The 14,639-nt window shown below is 40.1% G+C and overlaps 1 protein-coding gene across 5 annotated transcripts in view; it reads right to left on the reverse strand.

Moving 5' to 3' along the window:
* The window catches only part of LOC141353302 (kelch-like protein 33), a 91,790-nt gene that overhangs the window by 26,546 nt on the left and 50,605 nt on the right, over positions 1-14,639 (reverse strand). Inside the window, exon 4 of one of the 5 annotated variants that reach the window (XM_073859784.1) lies at positions 2,225-7,693. The exons of the other annotated variants lie outside the window; for them this stretch is intronic. Within the exon in view, the coding sequence (XP_073715885.1) occupies positions 7,567-7,693 (127 nt within the window). The 3' untranslated portion in view covers positions 2,225-7,566. Of the gene's footprint in view, positions 1-2,224; positions 7,694-14,639 lie in introns of those variants that run through there. 5 annotated transcript variants of the gene reach the window in all.

The raw sequence follows: 14,639 nt of genomic DNA on the forward strand, positions 1-14,639 counted from the left end.
ACCAAGAAAGTGACAAGATGAAAACCACTATTTTCTGTTACAAACTTTCAGATAGCATCTTTAGGTTATAAAAACATAAAAAATTCAAATCCATAACTTGATTTTCAAAGATTTATTATAAAAACTAATTCTTTTTTCCACAAAATGCAATAAATCCATGACAGTTTTTTATTTCAAAATGCTATAAATCTATTAAATCAATGTATAAATGTGCATTCATCTTTACCATTTTATATTTATTTAGTTGACTAGTGGTATACAATGATTAAAAAATAAACATTAATGGCATTAACCAAAACACTTACTTTGTTATATTAAGAACACAATGTTTTAGCATGAGAAGCTTGATGCTGTCTGGAGAACAAACAACCGAGTGCCTCTCGCGGAAATTATTAGATGTTGATGGCTTACGTTTCTTTCCCGTCACAGAAAACCATCACAGGTTTGGCAATGCTATTAAAGTATTATTTTGTTTTGTTTGTTGATCACGAAGTACAAAGTAGATGAGGAAAATTAGGATTCCGTGTACTCAGCGCGCCGCCATGTTTGTTTACATTGCGTGAATGGTCCGCTGTAATATCAGAAATGGATTTATTGCGTTCTGTAAAAAAGGAGGAGTGGCGTTTGTCGCATTTTGGGAAAAAAGATAGAAAAGATGACAGAATATCACGGCGGGTATTGGATTTTGCGTAAAATTAATTATTTACTTTTAACTACTGACCTGATATAATACTGATTTTGGCAGTAACTCATTTTTTTTAAAAATGGCGTTTATCGCGTTTTGGAACCAAACTCTTCATATATATATATGGGCTATGAGCTTATTATCAGGGCCTTTCTCCGGCAGCACAGATAATCAGCGTGGGGAAATAAGGGAAACATTTTTGTAATTTGTCGCTTTGTTAAAACCTATAGGTCGCCTTGGACATTTGGTTTATCAAGCGTATTACTAATGAATTCTCCTAATGGTTTGTGCAGTTTTGCTCTTTCAGCCCAAAATAAAATGAATACAAATAATTAAAATCAATTAATTATAATGATAAAAATAAAATAAAACAAACAAAATAAAGAATGAGGAGGATGAAATGAAACAGGAAAGGGAAAGAGAAGAAAGAAAATAATAATAATAATAATAAAATAAACTGAAAATGGGAATTGACACAGCCAACAGACGAAGTCCTAAGGCTAGGAAAATGAAGAGGATAGGAGGTGGAAAAGGGGTTTCCTGTTTCAGCTTAGCAGGTTCTCTACCCTAGATTTGATGGGGGCCTTTCAGGGAGAGGGCACTATGGAGTCATGCGAGCTAGGGGAGTGGCTTAGCTAGATTGGCTGGGCTAGACCCAACCTGAGAGGGATCTGGTGCCTCTAGTAGTGGAGAAAAGTGCATCTCTTTTACACCAACACTCGTTGACTAGTTAAGACAACCCAGGGTGGAACACAGAGACAAGGCGCTTCCCTGAGCACGCAGCCAAGAGTGCTGGTCCTTTTGCCCTCCCCACCTCGACCGCTCAACAGTCACACCCTTCACACCGTCGGGCCGCACTCAAAGGTGTCACCCACCAACTGGCACTGCCGCTAGAGCTTTTGTGTGTCAGCTGGCACGGTTAGCGATTGGAGTGCCCGGTGGCAGAGGTCGCACTGCGCCTTGCTGCCTAAGGTGCTAAAGGAGTGAGCTTGTGCAGCACCCCGACTGTAACACACTCGAGTCAGTTCAGCGGGACCGGTCTCTTGTAGAACTCACCGCTGGCGAAGCCTCTGATTCATCTATCAAGTGTTAGCTTTAAAGAGATGCACAGGAGCTTATCCTATTGCACCAGTTAAAAACATAAATGAATTCGCTGAGAATGGGACTTATGGGGCTGAATTCTATTCACAGTAAAGAATTGACTCAATTAAAATTTTAAATAAATCAAACTGCATTAAATTTAAACTTAATTAAAATACAATCTCTACAATAGAAAAGAGAACAGGAAAGTAAGGAGCGAGAGAGAACAGCAAAAAATGAAATATAATAAAAATAAAATAAATCAAAATTAAATAAAAATTAAATAAAGAAATAATAAATTAATAAAGCTACAGCAATATTAATTATTATTTATAATTTAAGACCATAACATTCGATATGCAGGAAATAAAACTACAAAGTAGTAGAATAACCTAGTTATCGAAGTAAGGTCAAAAATCCAAGTTTGACTCCTGTCATACACTCCCAAAAGTGTTATCATACGTTGTGACTATAAATACTTGATCAAGTTTTCATCTCCTTTAAAATTAAAAAGTCTTACCCTCAGTGCTTACAATTTTAAAAATCCACGTACGTGAATAAAAATGGAAACATACAAATAGACAGCTTCTCTAAGTGTAAATCATTTCCTGGAGATTTAACAAAAAGGCCTTAGCAGATGGGAGTACTCACTCGACCACCTCGTCGCTCTAAATAAAAGAATTATACTCTTTATTAGGCGGAATCAGACGGTAATGCAGCGTATCAAAGGGTATTTAATACGGTTACCTTAAAGACTGCAGTTAACTATACATAACAGGGGCGGGAGTCTGTTACGTCCTGAAAATGATACAGCAGGGGTGTGATTCTTCCGGATAAATCGGGAATTCCGGCTTTTCCGACCTGAAAATGAGGCTTTCGTAAATCATGCAAATCCATTTTTTTTGTGTGTGTATGGGGGGGGGGGGTTGCAAGGCACCGTTATAAATGACCTCATATCACTCCGCAAGTAGTTTGTTTATTTGTCACGATGGAACTTAATTAAAAGCAGAGCTCACCAAAGAGCTTGCAGTCGGATCTCCGGCGTGTGGTGTTGGCTGCGAATTAAAAAAAATGCATTATGCGTTAGCCTACAAATAGAATGAGAGAAACACATATTTCACTCTCAACCAAACTAACAAACTAGCCAATCAGAAGTAGAATAGGGAGGGGTCTTTGAGGTGCGGCTTAGATCCAGCTGCAGATGCCGTGGGGCCGCGAAAAAGTCACAACAAGTTAATGTTGTCAGCAGGATAAAGATTAAGTAAATGAAGCCTAGCCTAGGTAAGATGACCTTATGTATAAAGGACTTAAATCAGTGGCGCTGGTCATGGATAGAAGGAATAGGCAGAGACAAACAGCAAAATTAAGAGAACCCGCCAGGTGTTTGCTGCTTTGACAAAACTGTCCGTTTCAAATCAGCTAATGCCAGTAATGTAAATATCAGATTTCTCGTCGAGGTGAAATGCTGTCTCGCAATATCAATATAAAGTTGCGTTTGTGTCAAAACGTTTGCTTGCATTATTATTCTGTAATCACTTACGTAAACGCACGCATATGCGCGAAACGGATCCAACGTCATCCTGACGAACACACGCCTGTATTTGCTCCTCTTAATGGTTTGTGAATCTTGCGATTACAGAATAATATAATGACAAACAAACACATTCATGGATCTGGTTTGCCCGTGTGCGTGTGTGTGTGTGAAACGCGTAGCTCGACTGTGCAAAAAGAACTAACCAAAAGACAAATGCACTTGACTGCCTTTCCAGAAAGTCACAACATTTGAATTAAGTAAGTATAATGTAACAGTATCCACTTTAAATTCAGTGTTCAAATGTTGTAATCAATAATTAATCTGTATTAAATGCCCCCACTAATTATTCTATAAACATTAAACATGTTTTGACCAATGGCAAATCTTATTTATCAAGTTGTGTAAGTGGCTTGTGTGCCTTATTATTATTACCATATGCAACCAAAGATTTTACTAAAAGGGAACAAATTTTTTAACAAAAACATAAAAATCCTCATAGATCCAGTCACTTATTTTTACTCTCAAAATGCACCACACTGATATATTTACCTTTAAATGCACAAAGTGACTGATTTTGTTCAGTCTGATACAGTGGCAAGGCTATATAATGGTCAGGGTGGCACTTGCCCACGCAGATTGACGATTGGCCACTCAGATCTATCAATTTTGAGCTCAAATTATATTTGAACTGTATTTCATTTTATGTGTGTGTGTGTGTGTGTGTGTGTGTGTGTGTGTGTGTGTGTGTGTGTGAGAGTGCATGCGTGCGTATGTATGTCGCCACGTCATGGTAGGTGTGCCATATATTTTCCTGCTTTTTTGTCCTTTGCCAATCACACCTATGATACAGGAAAATACATTTTCAGTTATAGCTGATAGTTCTTTTTCATTCATACAATGCAAAAACACATTTGACTTGTAACTGGTTTGCTCAGAAAATAATGTTTAATCTGCCCGCGCCTTCTCCACCATTATAATGTAGCGATTCAGCGGGAGGAGGGGAATAACGCTATTTCAAACACTATGAACCTCCGACCGAAACACTACGGGATTCCCAATGGAATCTTAGATTTTAGCTCAAAAGGGAATATTATGTATAATTAACTGTAATTGACTATACAAATTTATCAGGTTTTACCTGGCGTAGCAGAATTAATAATAACAATTAATTAATATGTTCGTCCCTCGAAAACATATATCCATAATCGTATATTAACGTCTATGAAATGTTACTTTCATGGCCTTCAAAATTAACCTTCTCACTGATATACAGTGCTACTCGCAGCTTGTAGCTGGATCAAAAGGCAGAAATAGTGACTTTAATTTCATGAGCGTTGAACACAGAAACAATTCAATTGTGAAAATGCAAAACCGGTTTATAAACTACAAAACGAAGTACACACAACGACTAACTAAACATACACACATACAAAAACATAAAACATAGATGAGAAAGAAAAGATTGAAAAAGCTAGAGTGAGAGTAAAAGATTGGCAATAGCACTGCTGCTTAACATCTGCACAAACTATCGGAAAATCTCTAAGGATCGCCTTAATTTTCATAAGGGGTAAAGCTTAAACATCAGCGAGTAAAACAAGCGTATACTTGCATTTGGCTCTTTGTGATGCGGTGCGAAGTTTCTGATGTGCGCGGTGCGAGCAGGGAGGGAGAGAGAGAATCCAGGTGTCTTCGTAAGATGACGGAGTCCGTTAAGTTGTTTCGTAGGGCGTATTGGTCCGCATAGTTTTCCAAACTCTAGTGCAAAGCTAGGAAACTGTCCAAGAGTGAGACAGGGCTCAGTGAAAAGATGCTGAATCCGAGAGACTCTGGGTGAGTCTCAGCGAGTTTCCAAACTCCGCTGACGGGTAACCTGAGTAACTGAGCGACTGAGCGCTCCTGAGCGATGATTAATTGGGCGATAGGCCTTTTTGACCTTTCACGCGCCCAGCCCATTTTAGGTGAATGACCAATGTGCGAAGTGTTCGATCGCGCAGGAAACAAGTCTTTGTTCTTTCAGACATCACATTTGCGTAATTGCATAATGATAAAAGTTTGTTTTCATAACTCTTCAAATCAATATTAAATGAAATCAATGCTGCTTATGGTAATATGATACATAGCAATGATTAGGAAATAAAAGGTAGATTAATTTGATACTAGACAAGACATGGGTTTAAGATCACATTGCATAATAATTTCATACCTAAGACATGAACCATGCTACAGTGAACAAAACTTAACTAAAGTGTTAACAAACATTTACATCACATATACACCATTATGCAGTAAAGGAATATAAAATATCTATACATTTAAACAGCTCATTGTGATCTTTAAACGTGGAATCAGCAGAGACATAGTCTGTGCCCCCTGCTGTGTCTCTGGCAATTGTCATTCGATCGGCTCTCAGGTTTCTCTGATGGAATTCCTTTGAATCTCCTTTGACGACTGCATTTGTTTTAATTGTCACCCATTTTACAACCTTGATAGGTGATAGAGATCTCGACGATTGTCACAAAGGGAGACAGGGTTATCTAATTATCACAATTTTAGGGCTGTTACGATCCAGACGCCAAATGGCCTCGATCTGACTCCGAGCCATCTGTTACACTTAGTTGTGCCATACTGGAAAACCAGGACCTGGTTTCCAGAACATACGCTCCTCGCTACAGCCCCTCCAAGGAAGAACCTTTCTCAAAAAGGGGGCACATTATGGCACCCTCGTCCCTATCTTTGGAACCTCCATGTGTGGTCACTGGGCGGAACAAGGAGGTTCTAAGTGATTTACTGCAAGCAGTATCTAACACTATTTCTGCAGCGCAAGCACAGTCTACGAGACAGGCTTACGCGCTTAAATGGAACCTGTTTGTTGTCTGGTTTACTTCTCAACGAGAAGACCCCCGAGAATGCCCCATCAGAGTCGTGCTGTTACATCTCCAGCATCGTTTGGAGAAAAGGCTGTCACCTTCTACTGTTAAAGTAGATATTGCGGCGATATCCGCTCACCACGCGCCGATAAACGGTAGATCAGTGTGTCAGCACGATCTGGTTATTAGGTTTTAAGAGGTGCGCGTAGGCTGAATCCTTCGCGCCATCCCTCTATTTCTCCCTGGGACCTATCCATGGTGCTGAAAGCCTTACAGGACGTTCTATTTGAGCTACTGCACTCTGCGAGTATTAAGTTTCTTTCTATGAAACATTAACTCTCCTTGCATTGGCTTCTGTTAAAAGGATAGGGGACATTCATGCATTTTTGGTCAACACCTCGTGCCTTCAGTTTGGGCCTGATGAATCCAGCATAGCATTGACACCCAGGCCCGGCTACGTGCCCAAAGTTCCCACCACTCCTTTCAAAGATCAGGTGGTGAACTTGCAAGCGCTGCTGTGGAGGAGGTAGACCCAGTCATGGCTTTGTTATGTCCTGTACGTGCACAATGGGTATATGTGGACCGAACTCAAAGCTTAGGACTTCAGAGCAGCTCTTTGTCTGTTACGGTGGTCAGCAGAAAGGGAAAGCTGTCACCAAATAGAGGATGTCTCATTAGATTGTAGACACAATCGCCCTTGCTTATGAAAGGCAGAGCGTTCCATGCCCCTTTGGGTTGAGAGCCCACTCTACAAAAAGTGTGGCATCATCTTGACTCGGGCATTGGCTTGTGGTTCCTCGCTAACAGACATTTGTAGAGCTGCTGGCTGGGCGACACCTAATACTTTCACTAGATTCTATAGTGTTCGTATCTAGCTGGTATCCTCTCGGGTTCTTTCTTTAAGCCAGTGAGAACACCGAAGGTTGGCTCGTGTGTCGGCTGGTAGCCTCTGTTTTGGTGCTGCACGTCTGCACCACTATGGAAAACCATTAGTGCACAAACGTCACAAAAACTCTTTTTGTTCTCCTCCACTGCCTTGAGGGCTGATGTTGCGGAGCATCAGCACTCAGCCTATCACTGGCTGCATTCCTGAAAACCTGTGTTTGGCTAGGCCCCCGTATACCGGCCCCTTGAGGTTTCTTATGCGTGTATTTTCTGTGGAGCCAATCTACCGCATTTTCCCTTAGCAGAGCCCACCCTGCGTCTCTCTAGTATAGATAATATTTAGAGAATTTATATCGTAAACCTATTGGCTGTCACTGCCACTCAGTGGTATATCTCTTCTAGGGTTGGCTGCGCAGAGTAGTTCCGCCCAGGCAGGATTTGCTTCCCAGTTGCTAGTTCACTATCGTGGTCTAAGGAACTATTAGTGACCGGCCTCTCTGCAGTGAAGCCCAGGTTCAGCCTCTTAAGATTGAAGTCAGAAGGTTTTCTGCAGGTGCTGGAAGGGTCAGCTGACTCAGCTCCAGTGGCGCTTTGGTAGGGATTCCCAATTCGTCGGTCACGCCGTGACGTCGTAGTGACGAGCTGAAAGGGAACATCTTGGTTACGGATGTAACCCTCGTTCACTGAAAGAAGGGAACGGAGACGTTATGTCCCATCGCCACAGGTTGCTGTTCCATTGCTGATACTGGCCGGGCACTGGATGCTCGGCTTTCTCAGCGATAAAGCTGATTTGATAACTGCACCTGCCTCTCGTTAAATGCCTGAACTACGGGGCAGATGCAAATATCTGCATGCCAAGTTCATTGCCGTTTTAATAGTTTCTTGAAGCAGACAGGTCTCCGCAAAGCGGTTCCCAATTCGTCGGTCACAACGTGACGTCTCCGTTCCCTTCCTTCAGGGAACAAGGGTTACATCCGTAACCGATACATTTCTTCATGTTGCTTGTATAAAGACTTTGGAAATGCCAGTCATGTGAAATTCACTTGTATCTTCAGGAACTGTTTTTCAAACTGACACAAAGCTGTCTGCTAAAATGTAGGTGAACAAAATGTACATTTGATACTTATTATTTAGATTTCATTGTAGACTATTTGTTATTAAACTGCAAAACATTTTGTCAAAAAGTGTCTTACAAAAGTTAAATCAATATACTGTTTCATGTGAATGAGATGGTAAAATGGTTTTTACATCTTTTGTAGCAAATTCCCAACTCTACAAGATCCAGTACTTTTTTGTTGGTGAAAAATGTTTAGTACAGGTATGTGTTACTTGGGCTGAATCCGAAACCGCACACTGCCCTGCTATATAGTATGCAAAAAGCAGTAGGCGAACGAGTAGTATGTCCGAAACCTCAGTATACGTAAAAGAGTATGCGAGAATTACCGGGATTTTAGACTATTTCTCGCGAGATTTAGAGGCACATGTACTTAACTATCGTCCGAAACCGCCTACTTACTGAAAATATAGTAGGGGAAACAGAGTAGTATGTCCGAATCCTCAGTATCCATAAAATCAGTAGGCGAAAAATCCCCGGATGCCCTACCAAGCCGCCCAGATTCTGAAGCATGCATCGGTTGGACACTTCTATCCCAGCTTTCCCATGATGCCACGGGAAAGCAAAGCAATCGACCGGAGACCAGCCAATCGGGTGATTTCGATACGTTACACAGGGCTGTTCCAGTACCCTGACTTAACGCAGACCGGCCAGGATATACCACAAAGTAAATATGTGATGGTTTGTTAGAAAAATACATTTGAATAAAGGTTTGTTTCATATGGTATTCACTTCTATACGTTTTCATTTATTGTGGTGGTTTTATTCATTCATTTTTTTAGTCATGTTTCCTGTTGTTTTAAATAAATACCAGAGATTGCTTCACTAAAATCATAACAAAGTTTGTATTCAAGCACAGCAATAGATATTAAATCACAATCTGCTTGTTTTACTTATTTTTGTCCACTACAAACTAATGTGTAATATATTTGTAACACTGACAGAGACCGTAGTTGAGTAGAGTAGAGCAATCAGGTGTTAGTGCACCTGTCCCTCAAACACACGCATACGTTTTCATGCCTGTTATTAGGTTTGCTCGAGTTCATCCACCTCTGCAAGAACCAACAGGTGGATGACATCAAAGTACAGTGAGAGCAATTCCAGAAATCACACAGAGAAGTCTGATTTCGAGTCGCTCTCGCGGTATTGAGATGTCAATCTCCTGTCGGTTCTTGTGGTTCCGCATGAGCTTGAACAAGTCTACTACGTCATAGGTCGCATGATAACGTCAAAATGGTGGATGCTGTCCATACTAACGCGAACGTAGGTACTGCCTTAACGCACGTTAAGTAGGTACCCAGTGAAATTCAGTACCTCCACAGTAAGTATGCGATTTCGGATTCAGCCTTGGCCTTATTTCAGCAACTTTTATTTTTTTTATTAACCACACATAAACATCATTTACTAACTGAAAAAAGACCAAATGTAAGAACATGTCAGAACCTCTGCCAGTGTCCTAAAATGGTTGGACCCCAGAGGGTTAAGATGTGTCAGTGCAAGGTGTTTTTAAATAAAGGCAGCTCAAACATGCATTTTAGTCTGGGACTAGGATACAGTAGCGCCTCACTGCAGAACACGACATCCAGGGGGCGGGGCCGGATCCAGACCCAGGGGCGGAGCTGGATCCAGATATCCCATTGGTTGGCAGTTTTACCACAAGACATGTCATACACGTGTTGCTGCGTTACAATTTCCGCATTAAGTCGTAACTAAATTAAGTTCTTTTGACATAAAAACGAACTTTACTTATGACTACAATAAAAGTAGTGCCTTTAGGGTGAAATGTAAGTTTTTTGCTATAATGTTTTGGAGTAAAACATTTCGGGTAAGCCTACTACGAGTAATCTTACCACATGCAGTTTAAGACCTATGAATGGGTACAGTATAAATATGCATAATTATTAAAGGTTATGGCATGTTATTTAGAAATGAATAAAATGAATGTTTATCTTGTATGGACGTTGTGTCAGGGCTCTTTCATGTGGAGGCCATGCCTTGTTTAGTGTGGCATGAGACGACACTCCCGATGTCGTCTGCGCTTGGGTTCTCTTGCTCCATGTCTCCAATCCTCACACGTTGAACTTGTTTTAACGCATCTTGCTTACAGCCATTAGGAAACAGGTTTCCCTCGTAGATGGCTTACCTTTTTTTTATTTGCTAATAATCAAATAAATTTTTTTTTATATTTACTCGTATAGGAATAGCTGTGTTATAAGTGGGATAATGTACAAATAAATCCCTTCAGTGATATCACACTGTCGAGAACGTGTCCCTTACATCCCCTTACACCTAACTGTGATACTTTCTAAATTATGAATCTTTCTCGACTATATTATTAATCAAACGTACACTTTAAATTGATAAGAACAAATGTTGGCGACCACAGGTTGCAACTAATTGCGGGCTGCAACAACGCAAATATACTGGTTCATTTGGCGGAACAAAGTATATAAAGTGGGAGGAGTTGGATCTAGATCCAACCCCGCCCCCCGGATGCCGCGCTCCGCAGCGAGGACCATCTCCTAGGATAAGCCCTGTCCAGGAAACCACCTACAAATCTTTCAAAATGTGACTTCAGAAGTAAAGAAACAGAAACATCAACATCATAAAATTACCCTGTAGGAAGATATATCAGTTCCCTCTCAAGATAACACAACAGTAAATCATGGTGTTTAAGCTATGAAAATTCTTTTAAAGCATTAATATCAGAAATGTGTGAAATCATGCCTAATTATAAGCTTACAAAGGGTCAAGTGATGTAGCGAGCCAGGCCACTGAGACCATAAAAGGCATCTGTATTAAATATCACAAGCTTTTTTCTTCAGGAAGCTGCTTGTCTGAGAGTCTTTTAGGAAAACTGTGTGTATGTTAAAAGTAAACAAATTTTATGGTAAAAAATGGCATTTACGGGATGCTACCATCTCCCCGCTATTTATCCTAAGGCATGCATGCACTTTGTGTCTTTTGTTTGGGACATATCACACTTGGTCAGCTCTCCAAAGTTTTAAGCCCAGGTTGGAGAGACTCAGAGGGACTAAAATATTTTTCCAAGTATAGCCGGTTTCATCTGACGCACGTACGTTTTTGCGGTTATACGTCTGGTCGGAACTTGCTTACAGTTTCTGTTTGTTTAATGATTTGACTAGAGGCTAAAATGACCTCTGAAACAAATACATCATCAAAAATAACACGGGGAGATGGTGAACATAAATCACCACTATGTAAAGCAAGGTTAGGCAGCCGGTTTTGTAGTTAACATTGTATATATTACAGTGTTTCCCCTAGGTTTACATCTTTTGCGGGGGTTGGTTGGGTATGTATATACAGGGGTTACATTGTGATTTGTTATGTGGGAGCTCTGTGGGGAGGGGTACTTTGAGGGGTAACATGTTTAATACTGATGACAGCAAAGCCACTGGTGTGATTCAATGACATTCTGGACTTCTGATAGGATTTGATAAGTTTCAGCTTTAAATCTGTGTCAGAGGTTGACCCAAAATATTTTAAAAAGAGCGTCTTAAATGATGCAAGTCTATGAGTTTGACACCCTATATCCATTTGTTGCAGTGGGGAACCTTCAGGGCCTTCTACGCCTTCAGAGAAGGCCTAAAAAAATTAATTAAAATATTTTTTATAATAATACTAATAAATAATAAAGTATTCAATAAAAATATGTTTTTACATGTTTAAATTTATATTTAATTTAATTTAATACATGTAATATATTTTCTCTCATCTATGTTCTAACGTTAAGCTTACTGTCAGGTTCATATCCAATCAGAATCGTCTGTCTCTATTAAGGCCCGGTAAACTGGCTCATTCATTGGTTAGGACTTCAAGAATCCCAAGGAAGGCCAAGCTATGTGTTTTGGTGTGGAGAGTGACGGGCAAATCGACCAATCACGCTTTGATTTCAAGTGGGCGGGTAAAAAACAAAGCATTGTAAGCCTTCATGAAGTCCTAATCATGCAACAAGCTGGATGCGAGCTGCCGTAAAACACCAAAGAAGAAGAAGTCCTAATCATAGACCGTCTAATGGCCCGAATCTCTGCGGTGAGAGTGGTTGAGGTAAATGGCAGAAAACGTGATTGACGTTGTGGCTAGTTTGATAGGGCTGAGGTAAAAACGAAATTACTTAAGCGGGTACTCGTGAAGAGCACAGCCGAGAGATGCGCGTGCAGCTGTGCTGCGCATATCAGACGTGAACACGAGAAAAATAATGGGTTTAATTATACTTTCACTTCCTGACAGTTTTACTTGAGGATAGTAATGACTGCAGGCGACGCCGAATTACATACAATATAATTACCTAACTAAATCTCAGAGAATGCAAAAACATTCACCGGGGCTCGGGCTAGGGATTTTGCGAGCTCGCAAAATATAACAGTTATAAGCCACAAGGAGGTGCACTGAGAACGCAGGGTGCTATATTTCCCCTTATGAAAAAAGACTAACAAGCTATCCCACAGCTAAATATATATTTACAAAAAACAAAAATTAAATGCAAATTTACAGAGCAGCAGAGTCTGTATTTGTGTTTATCAGTTAGATTAAAGTAATTTTAAACTTTAAAACTGCATTTAAAGGCAAACGATGCCTATTCTGTAATTGAACTTTGCGTGCTCAGAATTTTTACACGTTCACTGTATGATTTAACGAAATACGAATAGCCTAGTATTATATTCTGAATTTTAAAATTTATGAAAAACAAACTACTCTCAATTTATTTTGGTGTTTTTTCCCCCATGCTCACTTGTCTCCATTTTCCTGTTTTTAAGAATTAAGGCGGTGTAGTAAGTAGAACCTATCCATTAAATTTGTGACTTTCATTTATTGCGCCATGCGTAATTGCGCATGGAGAGGCATTTGCACTTCATTGCATATTTTGAAGGCCTAGCTGAAGTACTCACGGTTCGCCACTGATTTGTTGCACATGTCATTATGCACAATTGATCAAACTTTGAAGACAGTGAAAAAAATCAACCCCCCTTGAATAATTCTAGGCATAATATGCTACCCCAAAAGACTCATTTAACAAGAAAAGGTGCAACACACAGTACTGTAACAACAACATGTCTGAGAAATTAGCCATAGAGATTCCCTATGCTGGTCAGCAGCAGCTAGTAAAACAATCATATAGTTAGGTTTGATTTGTGTAATCAAAATACATCATTTTACTAAACTATACAATGAGTTATATCCAGTGTTATCCAGTTAAAATACTGTAATAATTAGATGAGTGACATACATACTTTAGTCTTCTATGAAGTTTTCGTGGGCACCATTCTTACCCCTCTCTCTCTCTCTCTCTCTCTCAGACACACACACACACACACACACCTCTACAATGTCAAAAGATCCTGCGTGCGCGTTCTTGAAGCTGCTCTGAGTTTTTTCGCTTGAGCTGCATATTTTCAACTTGCGCGAAGACGTGTTTAAAGGGAAAAGCGTGTGTTTTCGCGGCAATTGCGCCGCCAGATTCGCGTCATTCACAAATTCAGAAATATGACAGCATACAATGTTACTGTTACACAGAGTTACTACAAAACACGTGCGCGGCGCGGGCATATATAGCATGAGAGAGGGAGAGAATGCACGTGTGTGTGTTGGAAAGTCATGATAAACTCGATTAGTCGTCTTCTCTGTCAGTAACATCTGTGACTGATGATGTTTACGCAAATAAAGTATACGGAGGCGGACTTTGAAAACACCATCACCAGTTATGGGAGAGAGAGGCGCGCACTGCCCAGAGAGAGAGCATGCGCAGTAAATTAAGCCAAACAGTAAAATATAAATGTGCGCACTCAATTGGATAATTGTAAACGCGCAAACACAGACAGAATCGTGCCATCGTGGAAATAAGATAAATAACATATTACTTGAGGGCTGTTTAGTTTGTTTAATAAAACAACAAATTGTTCTCTGGCACTTCAAAGAAAATCAAATCAAATTTACTTGACCTTCAAGGGGGGCGGGTCGAGCCGTAAGGAGAGTGCTTTACATCCTGCTTTGCTCAAAACAAATGCATTCTAATGACGAAAGCTCGCCCGTGCTCAGATTGATAAAAGTACAGTGTGAGTGCATGAATGGATTAGGGAGGGGGGACCATCGCGCTGGGGCATGGTTTTGGACAATGTGAGTGCGGTGTTATTTCCTAAATGCATTCAAGTTCATCATAATGCACAGTTGCAAATAGATGGCAGTAGCTAGTGATGGACTTTTCAACAACCTTGAAATTTTTTTTACGGTTAATAAATGAATGATCTCTATCCACTAGAACCAGGGCCTGAAGTTAACTTTTTTTGACCACCAGCCACTGTGGGAGGTGGATTTAGAAATCCACCTGCCACAGAGACTTTTTACCAGCCAGTTTTTTTTTGTTTGTTTTTTTAAATAGTGAATGATAACGCTGTCTTTATTATATGAATTAAATATAATTATTTTTTAGAGCTACAAAAGTGATTTTCTCTTTGT

This window comes from Misgurnus anguillicaudatus, chromosome 21 (genome assembly GCF_027580225.2).
Source record: "Misgurnus anguillicaudatus chromosome 21, ASM2758022v2, whole genome shotgun sequence".
Lineage (NCBI taxonomy): Eukaryota > Metazoa > Chordata > Actinopteri > Cypriniformes > Cobitidae > Misgurnus > Misgurnus anguillicaudatus.